Source organism: Trichoplax adhaerens, genomic scaffold (assembly GCF_000150275.1).
Source record: "Trichoplax adhaerens TRIADscaffold_9 genomic scaffold, whole genome shotgun sequence".
Taxonomy (NCBI): domain Eukaryota; kingdom Metazoa; phylum Placozoa; class Uniplacotomia; order Trichoplacea; family Trichoplacidae; genus Trichoplax; species Trichoplax adhaerens.
The window spans coordinates 3,168,548-3,184,882 of NW_002060951.1; the positions used below are offsets into that span (position 1 = coordinate 3,168,548).

At 32.6% G+C, this 16,335-nt stretch overlaps 2 protein-coding genes across 2 annotated transcripts; one reads left to right on the forward strand and one right to left on the reverse strand.

Moving 5' to 3' along the window:
- Window positions 1-213: 213 nt before the first annotated feature.
- On the forward strand, window positions 214-813 carry TRIADDRAFT_59152 (uncharacterized protein; the record flags this gene model as incomplete). Its single annotated transcript, XM_002115007.1, has 2 exons — window positions 214-485; window positions 720-813. 2 exons carry the CDS (start codon window positions 214-216, stop codon window positions 811-813), a joined length of 366 nt encoding a protein of 121 aa, XP_002115043.1.
- A 3,040-nt stretch (window positions 814-3,853) lies between these two features.
- Window positions 3,854-15,547, reverse strand: TRIADDRAFT_59153 (uncharacterized protein; the record flags this gene model as incomplete). Its single annotated transcript, XM_002115172.1, has 25 exons — window positions 3,854-3,922; window positions 4,099-4,153; window positions 4,261-4,362; window positions 4,523-4,617; window positions 5,844-5,927; window positions 6,622-6,710; window positions 8,271-8,322; window positions 8,606-8,664; window positions 8,747-8,805; window positions 9,874-10,073; window positions 10,449-10,532; window positions 10,750-10,805; window positions 10,863-11,022; window positions 11,214-11,277; window positions 11,371-11,416; window positions 11,548-11,560; window positions 11,658-11,778; window positions 12,462-12,562; window positions 12,890-12,985; window positions 13,177-13,222; window positions 13,320-13,387; window positions 13,852-13,942; window positions 14,962-15,019; window positions 15,147-15,232; window positions 15,516-15,547. 25 exons carry the CDS (start codon window positions 15,545-15,547, stop codon window positions 3,854-3,856), a joined length of 1,986 nt encoding a protein of 661 aa, XP_002115208.1.
- Between the last annotated feature and the right edge of the window lie 788 nt (window positions 15,548-16,335).

Here is a 16,335-nt window from a genome sequence, read left to right on the forward strand (position 1 = left end):
TCAGTGTACTACTTCATCGTTAGAAGGCACTTGAAAGTTTGACAGAATCAAAAGATGATAATTATTTTTGGTTAATGTTATGTATAAATGAATAACCAATAGTGAGCATATTACATTAATTACAATTATTTAAATACAAACTTAAGCAAGTAGAGGTTAAGTCATTACTACCATATTTTTACGGAATCTAGATATGATAGTACACTGTCTAGCATGTATGATCAACTTGACGTTGCTATTGAAAGCGCATTACACATTATTGTGAGATATAATGTAGGATCTACTCGACAATTGCTTACTGTGTGGTTGTTTTCAAAGGCCTTTCATGAGCTACAAGTCAAAGTAATTGATACAACGCAGCAAGTTAAAGTAACGGAAGCGAAAATTGATCAGCTTAAACGTGGTATCACCCGCGCCCGGTTAACTGATCAGGAGCTGAGCAATATACCGAAAGGAATCAAAACCTACGAAAATTTAGGCAGAATGTATGTGTAACATCAGGAACTTTTCAGATAAAATATGTGATCCATGGGCGATAATGCTAGTTACTATACTAACGTTATTGCACACTGCTAATTCTTTACTTTATAAGCAGGAATTTGTCGGTATGAGACGTATAGTATTGAATAGCTTAGTACAATAACTGGAAAGAATATTGAAATACGAATAGGTTTAATATATACGCTGAAATTATTTCGCTTTTTATTATCCCTACGAAGATTCGTATCTCAATCTATCGAGGATATCAGAAAATCTTTAGCAGAACGGATTAACGCCGCGAACGATAAAATTGAAAAATTGAATGCAAGTTAAAATATTTATGAGTATAAAATTTTGTAATATGGCTGACCTTTAGGGCTATGAATTACTTTCTCACAGTTATTTACTGTGTTATGATTATAATTGCCATGCTATTATGTTTTTACATTGTACGAGCATATTATTTTACAGTTAACCCTCTTCGTTTTCAACTTTAGTTGAATAAAACTTTCCTGGAAAAAAGCTTGAAAGAAAGTGAAGATAACATCCGAGAAATGATTCAACACAGACGCAAATGAAGTTCGTTACGTTTGTTTGACATTCTATCCTACAAACATTTATTTATACTTGTTATAGTTAAGATGTCTTTACAACAACAGTATTCTTGTCTATATACCGGCTCATTAGAGCCTCAAGTTTACATAAACGTTCATGTTGGGTTCCATTATGTTAATTCACGTCACAAACTTTACATGCTTCGTACCATAACTTTGATAGCGGACAACGTTTCATAATCTGCAATAATCAGGGTCAAGCAAAGTTATAGCTATTAATCTGGATTGAATTTGGTATATTGCCTAATTCAATCAGTTACAGAGTCTTCCAATAAATGGAAACTTTTTATCTGTTTTGCTGAGAATCTCGTGCATGGAAGTCAGTTCTGGTTCTTCGAAACAGCGGTTTCATTTGAGATATTATATTGTAACAGCCCTTAGTATGAAGAGAGATTTATATAAACATGGTGTGTATACAGATCTTTCGGTTCCTATTACGAGTTTTACTGTAGCTGAATGTTCAAATATTGTACCACTATGTACTGAAGATCAACCAAGTGCTGTATAAAGACTCACCAAAGCATCTGTATATAGGACAGCTATGATATTACATTTATAAGCTATTACTGTATTACGTAAGTTCAGCAATCTACATTCTGCATCATACATTGGGCGCGGTAATGTTACAACTGAAGTGTATAATTCTACAATCGTTGACATAGTTTCACCAGTTGCAATTATTAGTAGACTAAATCGATACAGCTACGACAATTAACAATTAATTTAAGGGACGGGCATGATCAGATGAATACTGTTTAAATACTTACTGCAGTTTATTTCTGTATTTTTGATTTAAATACTTGTTGTAGATGGGGTGTTAAGCATAAATTGGGTTTGCTTTCTTATCATTAATTTTATAGTAAGAGTATTGTAATAGTTTTAAAATTACTCATGATTGTTTTACAGCGCACTCCATTCTGCAGCTGATATAGGTAGGTTTTACTTGTTAGTTAGATTAGTTTCAGCATCGGCTTCAGATAACTTGTACTGTACGTATATTTATAAGAAGCAGCCGATTTCTGCTAAAATTTTGTTCGAGTAGTACATTTGAAATACATCTTTGCATTCACTTATAATTATGAACAGTTGTTCTGTCTCTACAGTAAACAGTTATTTAAGTAATAGCTAAGCATACGCGAGAAATATCCGGTCAAAATTTTAGTCTTTTCTGTAATACAGTATATTCAATATCGGGTTCAGGAATGTAATACGAGAGATGAAACTTTATTAGTTTATTGGAAAATAGCGCCATGGAGAATGAGCCGCGTACGAGAGACATAGCATGTTAAGAGATTACGATAGCGTGGCATTCTTGATTGCTTATGTTGCTATCTGTAAATACTTTTTAAGAGATATGATATAAGGAGATGTATGTACTAACAACACAAGTTACATGAATATGATGTATAATATAACTATGTAGATCATTCTGTCCCACGAAGAAATCCTAACCCACCCGCTTATAAATATTAGTTCGCCTTTATGCCTGCTAAGGACTAGTTCATAGGTGCAGTCCTCACCCACTATTGAGTGCGATTAGCGACTGAAATATCGCATAGTTATAATTGATGTAAAGTAAACAAGTACAAGAACATACGTGAAGCAGAAAGAGCGTGGATTCTACTAATAGTACGTGCATATAATGACCAGTCCCGTATTACTATACGTGTGTTGATGAATTCCTGCTGATTGATATTGTACTGTACAGTGTACAGTCACCAAGTACTGTTCAAGATTATATTTTGCACGGCAAAGTGTGCTGGGCAAGCTACTTAATAATATTTAACATGCTCAAATAAAGTATCATACTACACCGCCGTAGAATTATACTGCAGTAGCTTTGATAGGTATTTACATATTGCAGGTAAAGCATGTCTAAAGAAAGTACAAATACTTACTATACTGTACAAAAGCGTACCTCTGTTAGGAGCTTTGACTGCAACAGTTCACTGTTAATCCATCGTCAGTTTATGTAAAAGATAAGGCATAAGAAATTATAGATTTATTAAGCAGAATGAAATTATTTTGACGTTATGGTGTATGATTGTATATATTTTAAAGGCTTTAAACAACAATTAATGCTACTGCTATAAATATCCTCTTGGTATAGTGTCTCAATCGCAATTGTTACAACGTACTGTATGTACTGTACAGTACTGTACTCTACAGTACAAGTGCAAATCGTATTGTGAGTGCTTGCGGGTATTGTACTGTACAGTACGTACTGTGTGTACTGTACTGTACAATGTACAGTACTTTGAAGGTACAGGTTTACCGTATCGTTGCAGTAATCGCCATATTACAGTAGCTAGACATGATAGTATTTTAATTAATTTTATTACCAATACAAAGATTTATACATTACTGTATCGATCACTCATATTTTAATAAATATAATCCTTTTGATATTTTCTTCGACGACGGATAAAATGTGGGGATATAACAGCAATTGATTATAATTACGGATAGACTTCTAGTAACTACTAGCTATAGGATATATGCAATAAAGCAGATATTTTAGTCTTGTGTTAGGCAAGTCTTGACTAAGAGAGTATTAAACACTAACAAGTGGTATTAATTAATTTTAATTTAAACGAATAATATCTACTGTAAACTAGGCCACCCCAGCTACACTCTAGCATTAGCATGCAAATATGTTATAAAATTTTCTAGCTTTTAATACAGATGGTTTAAATATATCTATTTCAATAAAGATGCATCGCTATCGCAGATCCCATTTCGTATTAAGGGAGAATAAGTTAATTATTAACGGCACTTTGAGTTTCATCAATCATTATTCGTAATTTCGTAATTTTGGCTTTCAGGAGCTGAAAGCAAAGATAGCGTAAGCATTTAATTATTATAATAATATAATTATTAGAGTTTTATAAGAGAGTTATAAATAACTTGCAGTGAATTATCTATTACAATAAATTAACCAGAACTTAGGCTGTACATTTTAAGAATTTTGCCTAGTTATAGCATCAAAGCTGCATTTGCAGACCTTATATTCATGGTACTGTTGTGCCAGCGGGACTCGATCAAGCTTTGTCACTTTTCTGTAACGAAATAAGAGGCATGGATAGTAGCCATGCGGGAATATCACTAGGTAAGAAGAGTCTATGCCGTTTGTCATGTTGATACCGGTAAATCAATGTCAACTTACCTTCCGTTCTTGTCCGAGAAGCAATTTTCAAAATGTTTAAGTTCTTTCTGCAATAACTTCTTTTTCAATTTGCAAGCTCTTAGTTCTACTTGTGCTTCTGAACTGTATAAATTATCATCAATGCTTAGTGCAGCTAAAATTTCTTATATTTCAAACATAACTACGATATTTATCAGTTTGCTCTGAAATGGGCATGTTCGTATAAGAGTGATTGTATTTCTGCAGGGACATACTTAACTCAGTTAGCGTTGCTATTACTTACAGGCAAATGCTGCTAACATGAAAATTAGTTCTTTCATGACCGCTTGTTGATGAGATTGTAGCATCCATTAAGCCATCGGCGGGACACTCAGATCTCTAAACAGCAGTACCGTTACAGGGTTTAAGTATTCGAGCTACTCGAGAAATTATTATTATGCAACTTGGTTTTAATAATGTTAAAGTATCGCATACTTAAAATTCGTAAATGAGTTTACCTTATTCGTAGAGGAATTGGTGTTACCTGATAAAAATAACATAATTGATTGACCGCTTACATGAATCTACTTACATCTTTAGGGTATACTGAATGTAAATTACGAAAATTGATGATGAAGTACCTCGATTGTGTCTTCTAGCTCACGAGCAGGTTAAAGATAGGTAATTTTTTACCCGATAATGTAGTAAAATATTAGATAATCAGAATATATATTATGATAAAAGATATTTATAATCGGAATAAGAATAGATCATCCTTGATAAACGTACGTTAAATGGTCAATCTTATCACCGTATACCGGGACCTACGATAACATAATATTAGTTTCGTTATACTGTGCACATAATTTTTTCGATGTTAACAAACAATATACGTGACGGGTGCTACCATGAAATCTATGCAACTGTATTGCATTAGGATAACGGTGATACTAGATTACTGGAAAGAATAAATACTGCTTCAGCTTTCTATACATGTTTATATAGATTGATGTATCAATTTTAGTTATTTATGGCGCTTCCAGTCCTTTAAGTCACTACCTATAATCATTTACAACCTAAAATGTTACGGTATGTATTATATTTAGTTCTACAGTCTTACTGTCTACATGTGTTCCATTTCAAAAGTATAAATACCGTTAATTTCTGCTTCACTGTTAATTGTTTTACAATTAGTTGGCTAGGGGTACACGCATTGCAGTGCATAATGAAGTACCTATTTTCTTACTAAAGTGCATAGCGTTGATTTCTGATGGTTATTAGATCTACGTTACAATCCATCGAAACTTCATTGTGGAAAACTGTCACTATCTCTAAGTTAATTTTCGATGTGTACTTTTGAAACATAACGTTATGAAAGGCTATATATAAACTGGCAATAACCTTATTTGTGAGCAATTTCTTCAATTTTCTGTATCTGTCATATATGGGCTTGGCAATTTCCTTATCTTCGGCAGAAAACTGCCTCGCGTATCATAAAATAAAGACTGTCATTCTTCTGATTATTTAAATCGATTAAGATAGCAACATGTCCTAAATATACAGCTACTGTTGAAGGTAACTTCACTACTCTAGTAGCCTCTCAAATGTAACGCTATAGAGTCTACCGGTTTTCCAAAGTGTGTTTCATATTTTAAGAGTATCTTTTGTAGTTGCAACTTCTCGTCTCGAATTTGCTTAGTGGACATTAACTGCAAATAGAAAATTATTACATGAATCAGTAGTTATAGTGGACGGCATTAAGATAGTTGCTTTCACAACCATTACATGTGAACTGTGTTATTTCTGTCAGCAAAGCGATAGGACGTTAAACTAGTTAGCATGCAACGTTAACAAATTCGTGATCTATGAGAATGGCAAAATTGTATACCCAAAGACAACTCAAGTTCCTTCTACTTCTAATTCACTCTCTAACTCTTACAGTACCCATGTGATAAAAATTCAAGGCTGGGAGTGCTCATGCTATTAGTTAAAAGTGGATTAATATCATATTGGGGTATTATTCCGAAGGGGTGTTGGTAAGTTTGGCTGATAATTGTAAACATGCAGCTGTAAGGCAACCCGTTTCGACATTGTTTACACACTAGAGACCCAAAAGTCTCAAGTGTACACATTCCATTCTAATAATTAACATTTAAAAATTTTACATCTTAGGTCAGCATTGTATCACTCCGGTACCCTCATATTTGGGGGTAGTTTCCTATTGCTAACAATTGGGCTTGTCATAGTATAATTAGTCCTCATAGTGAAGAGCAATAATTGTCAAGTTGACTATTCTTTGAATACTGCAACAACTTCGAACTTAAGAATGATACAGCCAGAGTTCTTTAATAGCTTGCATAATTTAAACTACTATTGCAAAGAGTCCAGAAACAGAGCACTTACATCTAAATCCGCTGGTCTGCCAGCTTCCTGCCTTTTTATTATAAGCAAATCCAGCATATGTTCAACAAAGTTTCTTTTGCGTTGAGGATCTAAAATTCACAACGACAAAAATGCATTACAATTCCTAATCATCTTATTGACATAACGTCGCCAAATTCGAGTAAGACATAAAAATGCCGAATGAAGACTAGAAAGGAATTCCAGGTGAAGTCATATAAAATACAATCTAAGGAAATGTTAGCCAATTCTATTACCAGACATTTTTGAAATTGCATTTCGGTAATTGCTTTGTACGAATACAATTTCATTGCAGTAGTTAAGCATGAATCTAACTAGCAGCTGCATGTTGAATACACGTCTTATATATGAATACGTGATACCTTGTTAGGCTACTGTACTGTATATAAACAAGGTAGCACCACATTTTAATACTGTAAAACATAAATATATACATATACACCCAATTAATTATATCATAAATAGTACACATGAGTTACGTATATAGGTTTTAATAACGTTACTCAATACAGTGGCCAATCATCAATAACTATTAAAAAGTTAAAATTGATAAATTACAAGCTCAGAGTTAAAGAGCCTTATATTTGATATCCTATTACTACGACAAGTTTCAGCGATTGTTTGATATTACTTACATATTGCTAGTACAGCATAATATGTAGCAATTTATGGTTAGCAAGGTCGAAAAAGCAGGAAAATATCTAGTAATGATTAATAGATAGTACTGTGCATGTCCTATTTCTACGGTACACGTATGTTCTTGTATTCTGTGATTGCGTTAAGTTGTATTAGTATAGACACAACTGCATATATTCATTTGCAATCTAGGTTCTGCATTACAATGTTGATATAACAAAGCATACTAATTTGTCTTCTCTACTACATTTCTAGGATTGTGTAATATGTGCAAATTATATATTTAATGCACAACTGGGTGTGTGGATTCGGCTCGTATATGATAAAATTTATAAGGCACGTAAAGTATACAAAAACTGCTGCTCTTTTTAGATTAATAAAAAATACTCCAGTATAGGAAGATCAAGGCTGCGAATGACCTACGAATATGTCAGTCGTGTTTCGAGAATTGATAACGCGTTCTATTTTAGTCAATTATAGACCATGATAGTAGGACAAAATTTAGCATTCGAAAACTAGTATACGTGAAAGAGCAATTACATGACCATTGGTAGCTTATACGTAGAGGGTGAGTTTGTAGTAAGTGCAATATAGATACAATACGCTCATAACACTGCTCACAAATTGAAACGCTAAAGTAAAGAAGATTCCTTAATTAAACCTTGATAAAATCAATCGAGCAAAATTTTTAGGTAGATCTGGCTGGTAGTAGGTGTACAAAAAGGGTTGTACTGCAACTGCATTGAGGAATTCATATAAGAATATTAAGATATTTATGAACGAATAACGTTCTTTATAATGATCGTTGCATGTACACTATGCAAGATACTCCTGCGTAAGAACTATGACCAGCTACTAGTATAATAAACGATAAGTCTGTAATGCCCAATAGTAACGCGCAACAACAATCACATTGTACAGTCTTAATATCAATTTCTATACTGAACAAAGTTCGTTCCCGTTTACACTCATTTAAAATAAGAGTGTCACTTTACCTTTTAGTGCTTCCTTAATTAATTTCAATTCGAGTAGATGACTTCCCGAATTCTAATAGGACACAAAAGATTTTATAATGAAATCTAAGTTTAAGGGATTATAAGCACATAATATATAGTACTTTCACTGTTTAATGTTATAACTTCAGAGAGAAGGCTCTTAAACGTACATTAAGATTTTTAATGAAGATTGCAGTAAGTTAATTATATATGTAGCTATCATTTTAATCAAAGTAAAGTCTCCCCATTGTTAAAAAAAATACCTAGACATTTCCAGCAGTTTATGCATAATTACAACGTCATTACAATAAAAAATCGTGAAAGCAAAATATCACCTGAGGCACACCCGCATCCTCATTGTCTTTAGTCACTTGATTGTTAATTCGCTCTAAGGCTTAGGTTATCAATAATATATTGCCACCTTTCATCGTACTGTTTCTAACATCCGCCAAATCGAAAATTTAATTTTCACCTACCTTTCAATCGTGCTATCATACATTCTACGTTCATGGCATTAACTTTGTCATACATACATCTTTAAGGACAAAAAGGGTTGATATGTTTATTACATACAGTATTAGAGATCTATATAATATAAGCGGCACTCGAATCGTTGAAAAGAATCGTAGATCTTGAAGTTTACTTTACTTTGCTTAAAATCATTTGGCGAAGATCTAATGAATATACCTACTTTGACCCTGAAGTGACTTTAGTAAATAAAATTGGGGTTACATGAGTAAGTAAGTACATTGCTTTTGGTAAACATTACAATCTGTTAGTATAAAGAATACCAAAAGGCTATAAATATTGATTAAATAGAGTTGACTTATGAATGTCGCATATTAATTATCATATTTTGGAGTTTGTGATGCGCATACACCCATATATCAGCTGAATTATCGTTAGCTTCATGTTAGCTAGCTATTTAATAATGATACTATTGATACACTACGCACATGAGCGTAATTATGAATAAATAAGATAATTCATAGAAATATTAACTACGTGTTTACTATTCTAAACTTGAATTTGCTGGTATTAGCTAACCTAAACTTGTTTTGACAATAATATAATCGCAGCTTTAACAGTACAATAAATATGTGACCGATTATAATTAGCAGCCATATTCACATAAGTTTCGAATAGTAAATAACAAGTATTTATTTTATCACGATAGAAGTACAAACTCTAATGGTTAATGATAATACAAGATTTTATCATTCATCCTGCAGTGCGTTTATTTTCTTTCGCTAAACTATTCAGAAGCGCAACAGCCAACAAGTCGAAAGTGCGAAAGGCGTTTAGTAATGGATTCAAATCATGAATTGGGAAGTGTGTGTGCACAGCTCGAATAGTAAATGATGCCGCTATCAAGTATAAGAGGAGCGGCTAACAAACTGTGTTATGTAACCATTCATTATATAAATGTATATTCAAGTTTGCAGTTACTACTATGTAAAACTCACTACCGATATATGTTGACTACAGTAACTATACGCGTACACTAAGTACCGAAGTATAGCAATTTAGACTGTCCGCCTGAAATTAAAAATTTTATGGCATCGGTTTCTTTATATCATTTTTTATAGAAGTAATCCCATACCTATTTTCGACCGCAGCGATTATTATATTTTCACTTAGTGAATCTTGCTGACCGGTAGAGGTATCTGGATAAAGATTGTCATTAAAGACGTTGTTATTGCGGTGAAACATACAATTATTTCTTCGGCACTTCTGCAGTATACCGTAGGATAATCCTAATTTGCCAGCATCTTTTGAGGGAGTGTTTAGACTTTCGTTGATCTATGTAAGTATTTATAACAGCATGTTACACATAAGTACGAGTATATGTATGTTCTGCAACGGTCACAAATAGATCACTCTAATAATGCTGTATATATAGCGCGAATTCCTTAGGATATTAGGATACTGTACTTCATAAATGAAGAACTGGCGTGTTAATAAAAAAATATAATTGTTTGTATGTCAGATTTAAATAGTAAAAGATATTTTAACTAATAGAATCGTGTTATTATACAGAGCTACATATAGTAGTACAACATTATTAGGGCTTTGATCATACGATATTAGTTAACGGACTATAATCGTACATTCTAATTCAATTGTTAATATTCGTATAAGCTAGCTATAGGAAAGGCATCAAGCTGTTGATATGACCTCTTTGTTCTTCAACGTTTCAGCCCTTATGATTTGAGAGATATCACATCCATCATCTTCATTAGGTATGTGGCTATCTTGTTTCTGCATTTGAAGTAGATGTCGATTGTCAAATTCGATTTATTTTCTGTAGACGTACTAAGAAGAAATCGTTGTAACGCGTTCAGGAGCATATGCAGCGATAAGCTTACCAATCGTTTACTGTACTTGCGTAAAATAGAATCCCAGTGCACACCCGTTTATGAAAAGAGTAGAAAATTATCCACTGAGCGTTACAAGGGATAGAATTTTACTTTCAAACCTTGTAAAATTTGGTAATCGCCGCTTTTGATGGTGAGTAGCTCTTCCCAATGTCAGCTGTATAAAATATAGTAGATGCACCTTATTTAGTTACTGGCCCTAGCACACAATTACCTTGACGATAGTTAGTATGGATATTTAAGACATCATAATAAGGAATAAAACCGATGTTAATGGATATGGAATTGCTTGGTGGATTTGTACAAACATATGACCAATTAAAGCAGTCTTGGCTACAGATTGAGGCGCCGGCACATTGATGCTCTCCATCCGGCTATCGGCTTTGGTTGTACAACTTAATCTTATAATGCTGTTTTGTTTCTTAATTTTAATAATTAGATAAAATAATACATTTTCAGTGGAATATTAAACACAGGAATAATCCGTTGTTCAAGAGTTTGTCATACAATGATCATGCGAATCTCAAATTAAATTTAATAGAAGATTAACTTTTAAGTTGCTCACAGTTGCTTCATTTGGCCTGTCTAAATATTTCGGAACATGAGACGAATTTAAACTATCTTGGTTTCTATTAAATCGGATCATAATAGTCAATCTCGAATATTTACTAAAATGGTAGCATAAACAATGAGCATTGCTAGTAAGACCTTTTAAAACTTACTGTAAATTGTTAGTTCTCATGTCTGAACGTTCTAACTCGCTGTCATCTTGAATATTTCAAAAATAACAGTAAAATTTTTAGGAAAGAAGTTTCCGTAATCGTTCTATCCAATGATTTCTTAATATTTCATGTTAATTGACTGATAGAACACGTTTCTTTCTCTAAGCTCGGGCTTACCTTTAATGTTTACCTAGAAATTCGTAATTTGATTTTTAAGTAGTAAAAGGGAATAAAACATAAAAATCTTACCGATGATCATCAAAATTGTAAAGTCCTATGTAACTAACCGTTTCTAACGCTGGTTGCGCATATAAATATGTATCAATGCATTCGCGAATTGCCATTTCAAGGTCGTTTCTTATACGAATACCTACAACTAAGGAGGAACTACTACAATTGGAATGTCCGCTAGAAACGGAAATAAGGTAAAGTTAGACATTTATTGCAACTCATATTGATACGTTTTTTACAGTTAGCTATGTTGTGATCTTAGTAACTTAGGTAAAAGCAATCTAATAGAAAGGTACGCACGCTGCTATAAAAGATGCTTTACGATATTTTCTTCATGCTAATGTGATTGTAATCAAACGCAGCGGCTGTGCTAGATATTGAACAAGAAATCTGCGTGAACTTTTACCAGTAACTACATAAAAGCGGCTTACTTAAAAAATTGAAATTTTAATGGATACTAAGTATGGGCCCCTTGTAATGTAAACAGTTAGCGGATAAATCTACCCGCTAAGCAAGGGCTATTGCCGATCATCTTATGTGTAAGTCTGATAGAAATCAGAGTGTTTTTCGGCTTACAGTGCGTAAAGCAGTTGAAATAATACAATATGCTTAAATCTTTAGTGAGGCTTGGGTGAAGCATTTGAGATTATTGTCGATAATCGTTTATTGGAATATTATATGGCAATGTAATAGTGCTCATCTATTAATTGGTGAAGTGGGTGTGGCTGCTACTGTACGAGCAGGTTTTTTGTGAGTATGAAGATCTACGGATATTAGATTTATAACTTCTACTTTGAGACACATTTGAAATACATAGCTACACTGTAATAACATTCTAAGACATATCGATTTCGGAATACCTTTCACTCAGTGATAGAAAAGGTGTAAAGCCATCCGAAACGTAGGACCTATTATCAAAACCTTTAATTAGTATTAGGATCGAAACTTCGCTTAGCTTGTCCTTGAAGATTACGTAAACAGATACGCTTAGTAGTAAATAATGAAATTATAGCTGTGCAAAATATTCTGTAGGGGTTAACGTATCTTAAATAGATTATGATTACGATATCGAGCAGTTGCAAAAACTGAACATCTAATTAGTGACAAAAAAGTAGGCATAACTTATCAATGATGATTTCGAATTAAAAATGAGAAATGAAATAGCTTAACACATCACAAACTTGATCATCTCTTTCGTGAATTAGCAAATAACTAGTAGACTCTGCACCCCTATTACATATATATTATAACCTTTCATATGCAATAATTTCAGATATTTCTGTTTCACCTGATTTCTTTGTTGGTTATTAAGTTCGTACTTAGTTTTATCGCTGCGCTTTTCTTCATTTCGAATTCTTTGACTGAAATAATAAAATGATTGGTTCTAAGCCAACAGTTTATAAGCAGGTATAAGTATCAAGCTTTCTTCATATTGTTAAGTCTACCAATGCTACCAGAAGATTCTTTCAACATATCTGGAGTGTACCTCTGGAGAAATTATCATATTTTACTTTAGGATTGGATTTAAAAACGAGACATAAAATATAACATGATACGAGTATAGCTCATCCAAACCGATGGATCTTCTTCATTCGATTTCAATAGCTGGACGGATACATTCCTGTCAATTACATTAAATTTAAATAGTTTATAAGCACACGATAAAGATATAAAGGATGCAAGCTCTATCGAATGCTGAAGAAAGATGTATTTTGTACTTCTTTTTTAAATTAGCTTCTTGAACGCGAATGCGTCTTACGTCATAAGGTGAGATTTCATCTTCAGCCTAGCAATAAAACCTTTCATTAATACGCTTTGATGTATGGACATTAAGTCATGGTCTTATTTACGATAGTCAATAATGTCGTATTATAGGATTTAATAAGAAAAGGCAAACTTTCCTATATATTTAATATCTTAGGGATTAGATAAACCATGTAAATATTAAATTATTTGCTACTAATTAGTTGTTAAACCTCCAATTACTTCAATAATATATTGGTAAATTTTTTAACTGGAATATCATACAAAGTTAACCATACCATGAAATGCTTTGATCTGCTATTTTAAAGGAAGCTGTTTGTTTAGATGTAGTCCAGAGTGAATAACATAGCATACAGCCATACAACTAAGTTTTACTATGATTCAGTCGATAGTGACCATACCGTATTAAATGTTGCGAAAAGCCGATAACATACATTCCAAGCATCTCATCAAATCGAAATTACAGTTAGGCAGTTATTTGAATACCTTAAAAATGTAATCGTAATCTTGAATAAAACGAAGAACAAGGCCATTAAGTTTCTCTTGTTCAATAAATCCAGTTGGAGTAGTCGGCGATCTAACAATTTTAGGCGCAATTAGTTACGGTTAGCTATAAGATTAGATTAAATACCTTTTACTACAGTTGTCTAATTATGTTCATCCTGTATAACATAGCGTGGTATGACAAAGTGTAACCTTACTGATAACGATAACTACTCTTAATTCTTAAGTTGGTAATGTGGCAAGATTTGGTTTTAATGCGGTAAGATCACATTATTAACCTGTAATTTCCATTAAGGAATGCACAGATAACTTACATGACGTTAATTAATTATTAACATAGCAGCATACGCATATTTGTTCTTTAAATCTATATTAGACGACAAAATCCTGGCATAGTTTATCATAAGTTGTGTATACAGTATGTATTGTGCTTGTGAGAGATTTCGTACTTGGGATATAGGATGAAACTGTTTTATCCTTTAAGCTGCTTAAGGTTTGGATGTAAGGATGATAAATTAGTAACCGCATTTATGCCTGTAATATTTAGTATGAAACTATAGATTCCTTGGTAAATTTTTACGAAGCAAATTGTGAATATTTCACATCGGAAAAAGGTGCTCATTATAAGACTCTAAAATATACATGAATGTGCAGTATAGCGTTTGTGATATCTTGTAGTTAATTAATGTTACAGTATAGGAATTTTGATACCGTTAATATATATGAATAAAATACGGACATTATCTACAGAGACATTTTTACTTAAAGAGAATCTTAAAATAACAAAATATTGCTGTAGAAAGCTATCGGGTTAATAACATAGTTCGATTTAAAATTTTGATGTTTAACAGTACATGGACACCAATACTGTAGTGAGTAACGTTATTAAAATCTATATACGAGTACTGTATGTAATTCACATTACAGCACTGCTGTAGTTAGCCGGGAGTTGGATAAGACTTTTATCTTCAACTAGATCAATAAAGTTGTGTGCAATACGTATAACAAATACGTTATATGTTACAATACAGTATTCCTTTGCTTGTCAATACAAGGCAACATAATTGCATCCTATAAAATATACCCGTATACCTGAAAAAGTTAGGTCCGAAGATTACAGATAAGGCTAAGGAAGTCATTCTGTTCTTGTCTATAATATACCAACAGAGTAAAAAATATAAAGTTACAGAAATAGTGTTTCTTTGTCGTATCAAGTACACTCTTAGATCGCAACTACAACGGTAATAATGCTAATTTAAAATGGTGTGTTAACGAACCTTCGTTTAAAGAAACATCAACCAGGAATTTACACAAATATTTTAATAAGTTATAATTGGGCTTTGGTAAACTTTCCACTAACGACCTACACAAATTGATAATAGCAGCATTTATAATACGTATATGTTTTTAAATATCGTAAGAAGCTGAAAGCTGACTTAAAATGCCTTTTCGTATCACAGTTTAAAATGAATGTGTAATATTGTACTGTGCAAAATTGCAATGAATGCAATACCAATAAGTTATCAATAATAATATACAAGGATATAGTAATATACAGTACATCGAATATGCAGATAATATAGTGTCGCTGTAAAAGATACTCATCGGTAAACATTAAAATTATTAAGATTGAATTTTAGCGATACCTCAATCTTGTTCTCCAAAGATCTTTATCCATTACACCTTCTGTTACCGAATGTATGACCGAAGCCCATATCCGTTAATATTTTTATTGTAAAAGAGATTGATTTCAAAGCAATTTTTTATAACAATTTAGTACTATTTATTGTTGTTATACAATTTGTCAGCTTCACTAGGGAATATATATATAGATCGTAATACATATATGCTGCACATAAATGCATGAATAGGATTAAACACTATATATGTACTTATATAATAACTGTATAGTAGTGCTTGTAATACTGTAAGTGATAACGTGGTAAAAGGCGGACTGATAATTTACTAATTGTAGTGCGAAGTATAAATTGTAATCGTATCGAGGTGTAACCTGATGTAGCTATAAATACCGTTCATCAACAATAAATATCAGTTACAAATCTCACTCACGGAGTGAATTCATTGCTAAAAACATAATAAATGTCGACTTTTGTTTAATAAATTGATAGATCTCAGGAGTAAGATTACGCTTAGCATGTAATGCTCTATGGAGTTTCAATAACGTGACAGGATTAGAGTTGTGGATTACCAGATTTTTAGGTATTTATATTTATCGCGTTAGATATATCAATACGACATTATAACTTTAACTTAGGCTAAAGTGAATTCAAGTTGTATAGTATCGTGCTATTGATGAGTTTAACAAACTAATTTCATTGAGATACTTAATACACTCATTATACTGTAAATGGCAAGAGTTAAATAGGTTTTCTGTTTACATAGCATGCAATTGTATAATCATTATTGCGTGGCGTAGTGAGTTTACTGATTGCTTAGCGGTTTCCA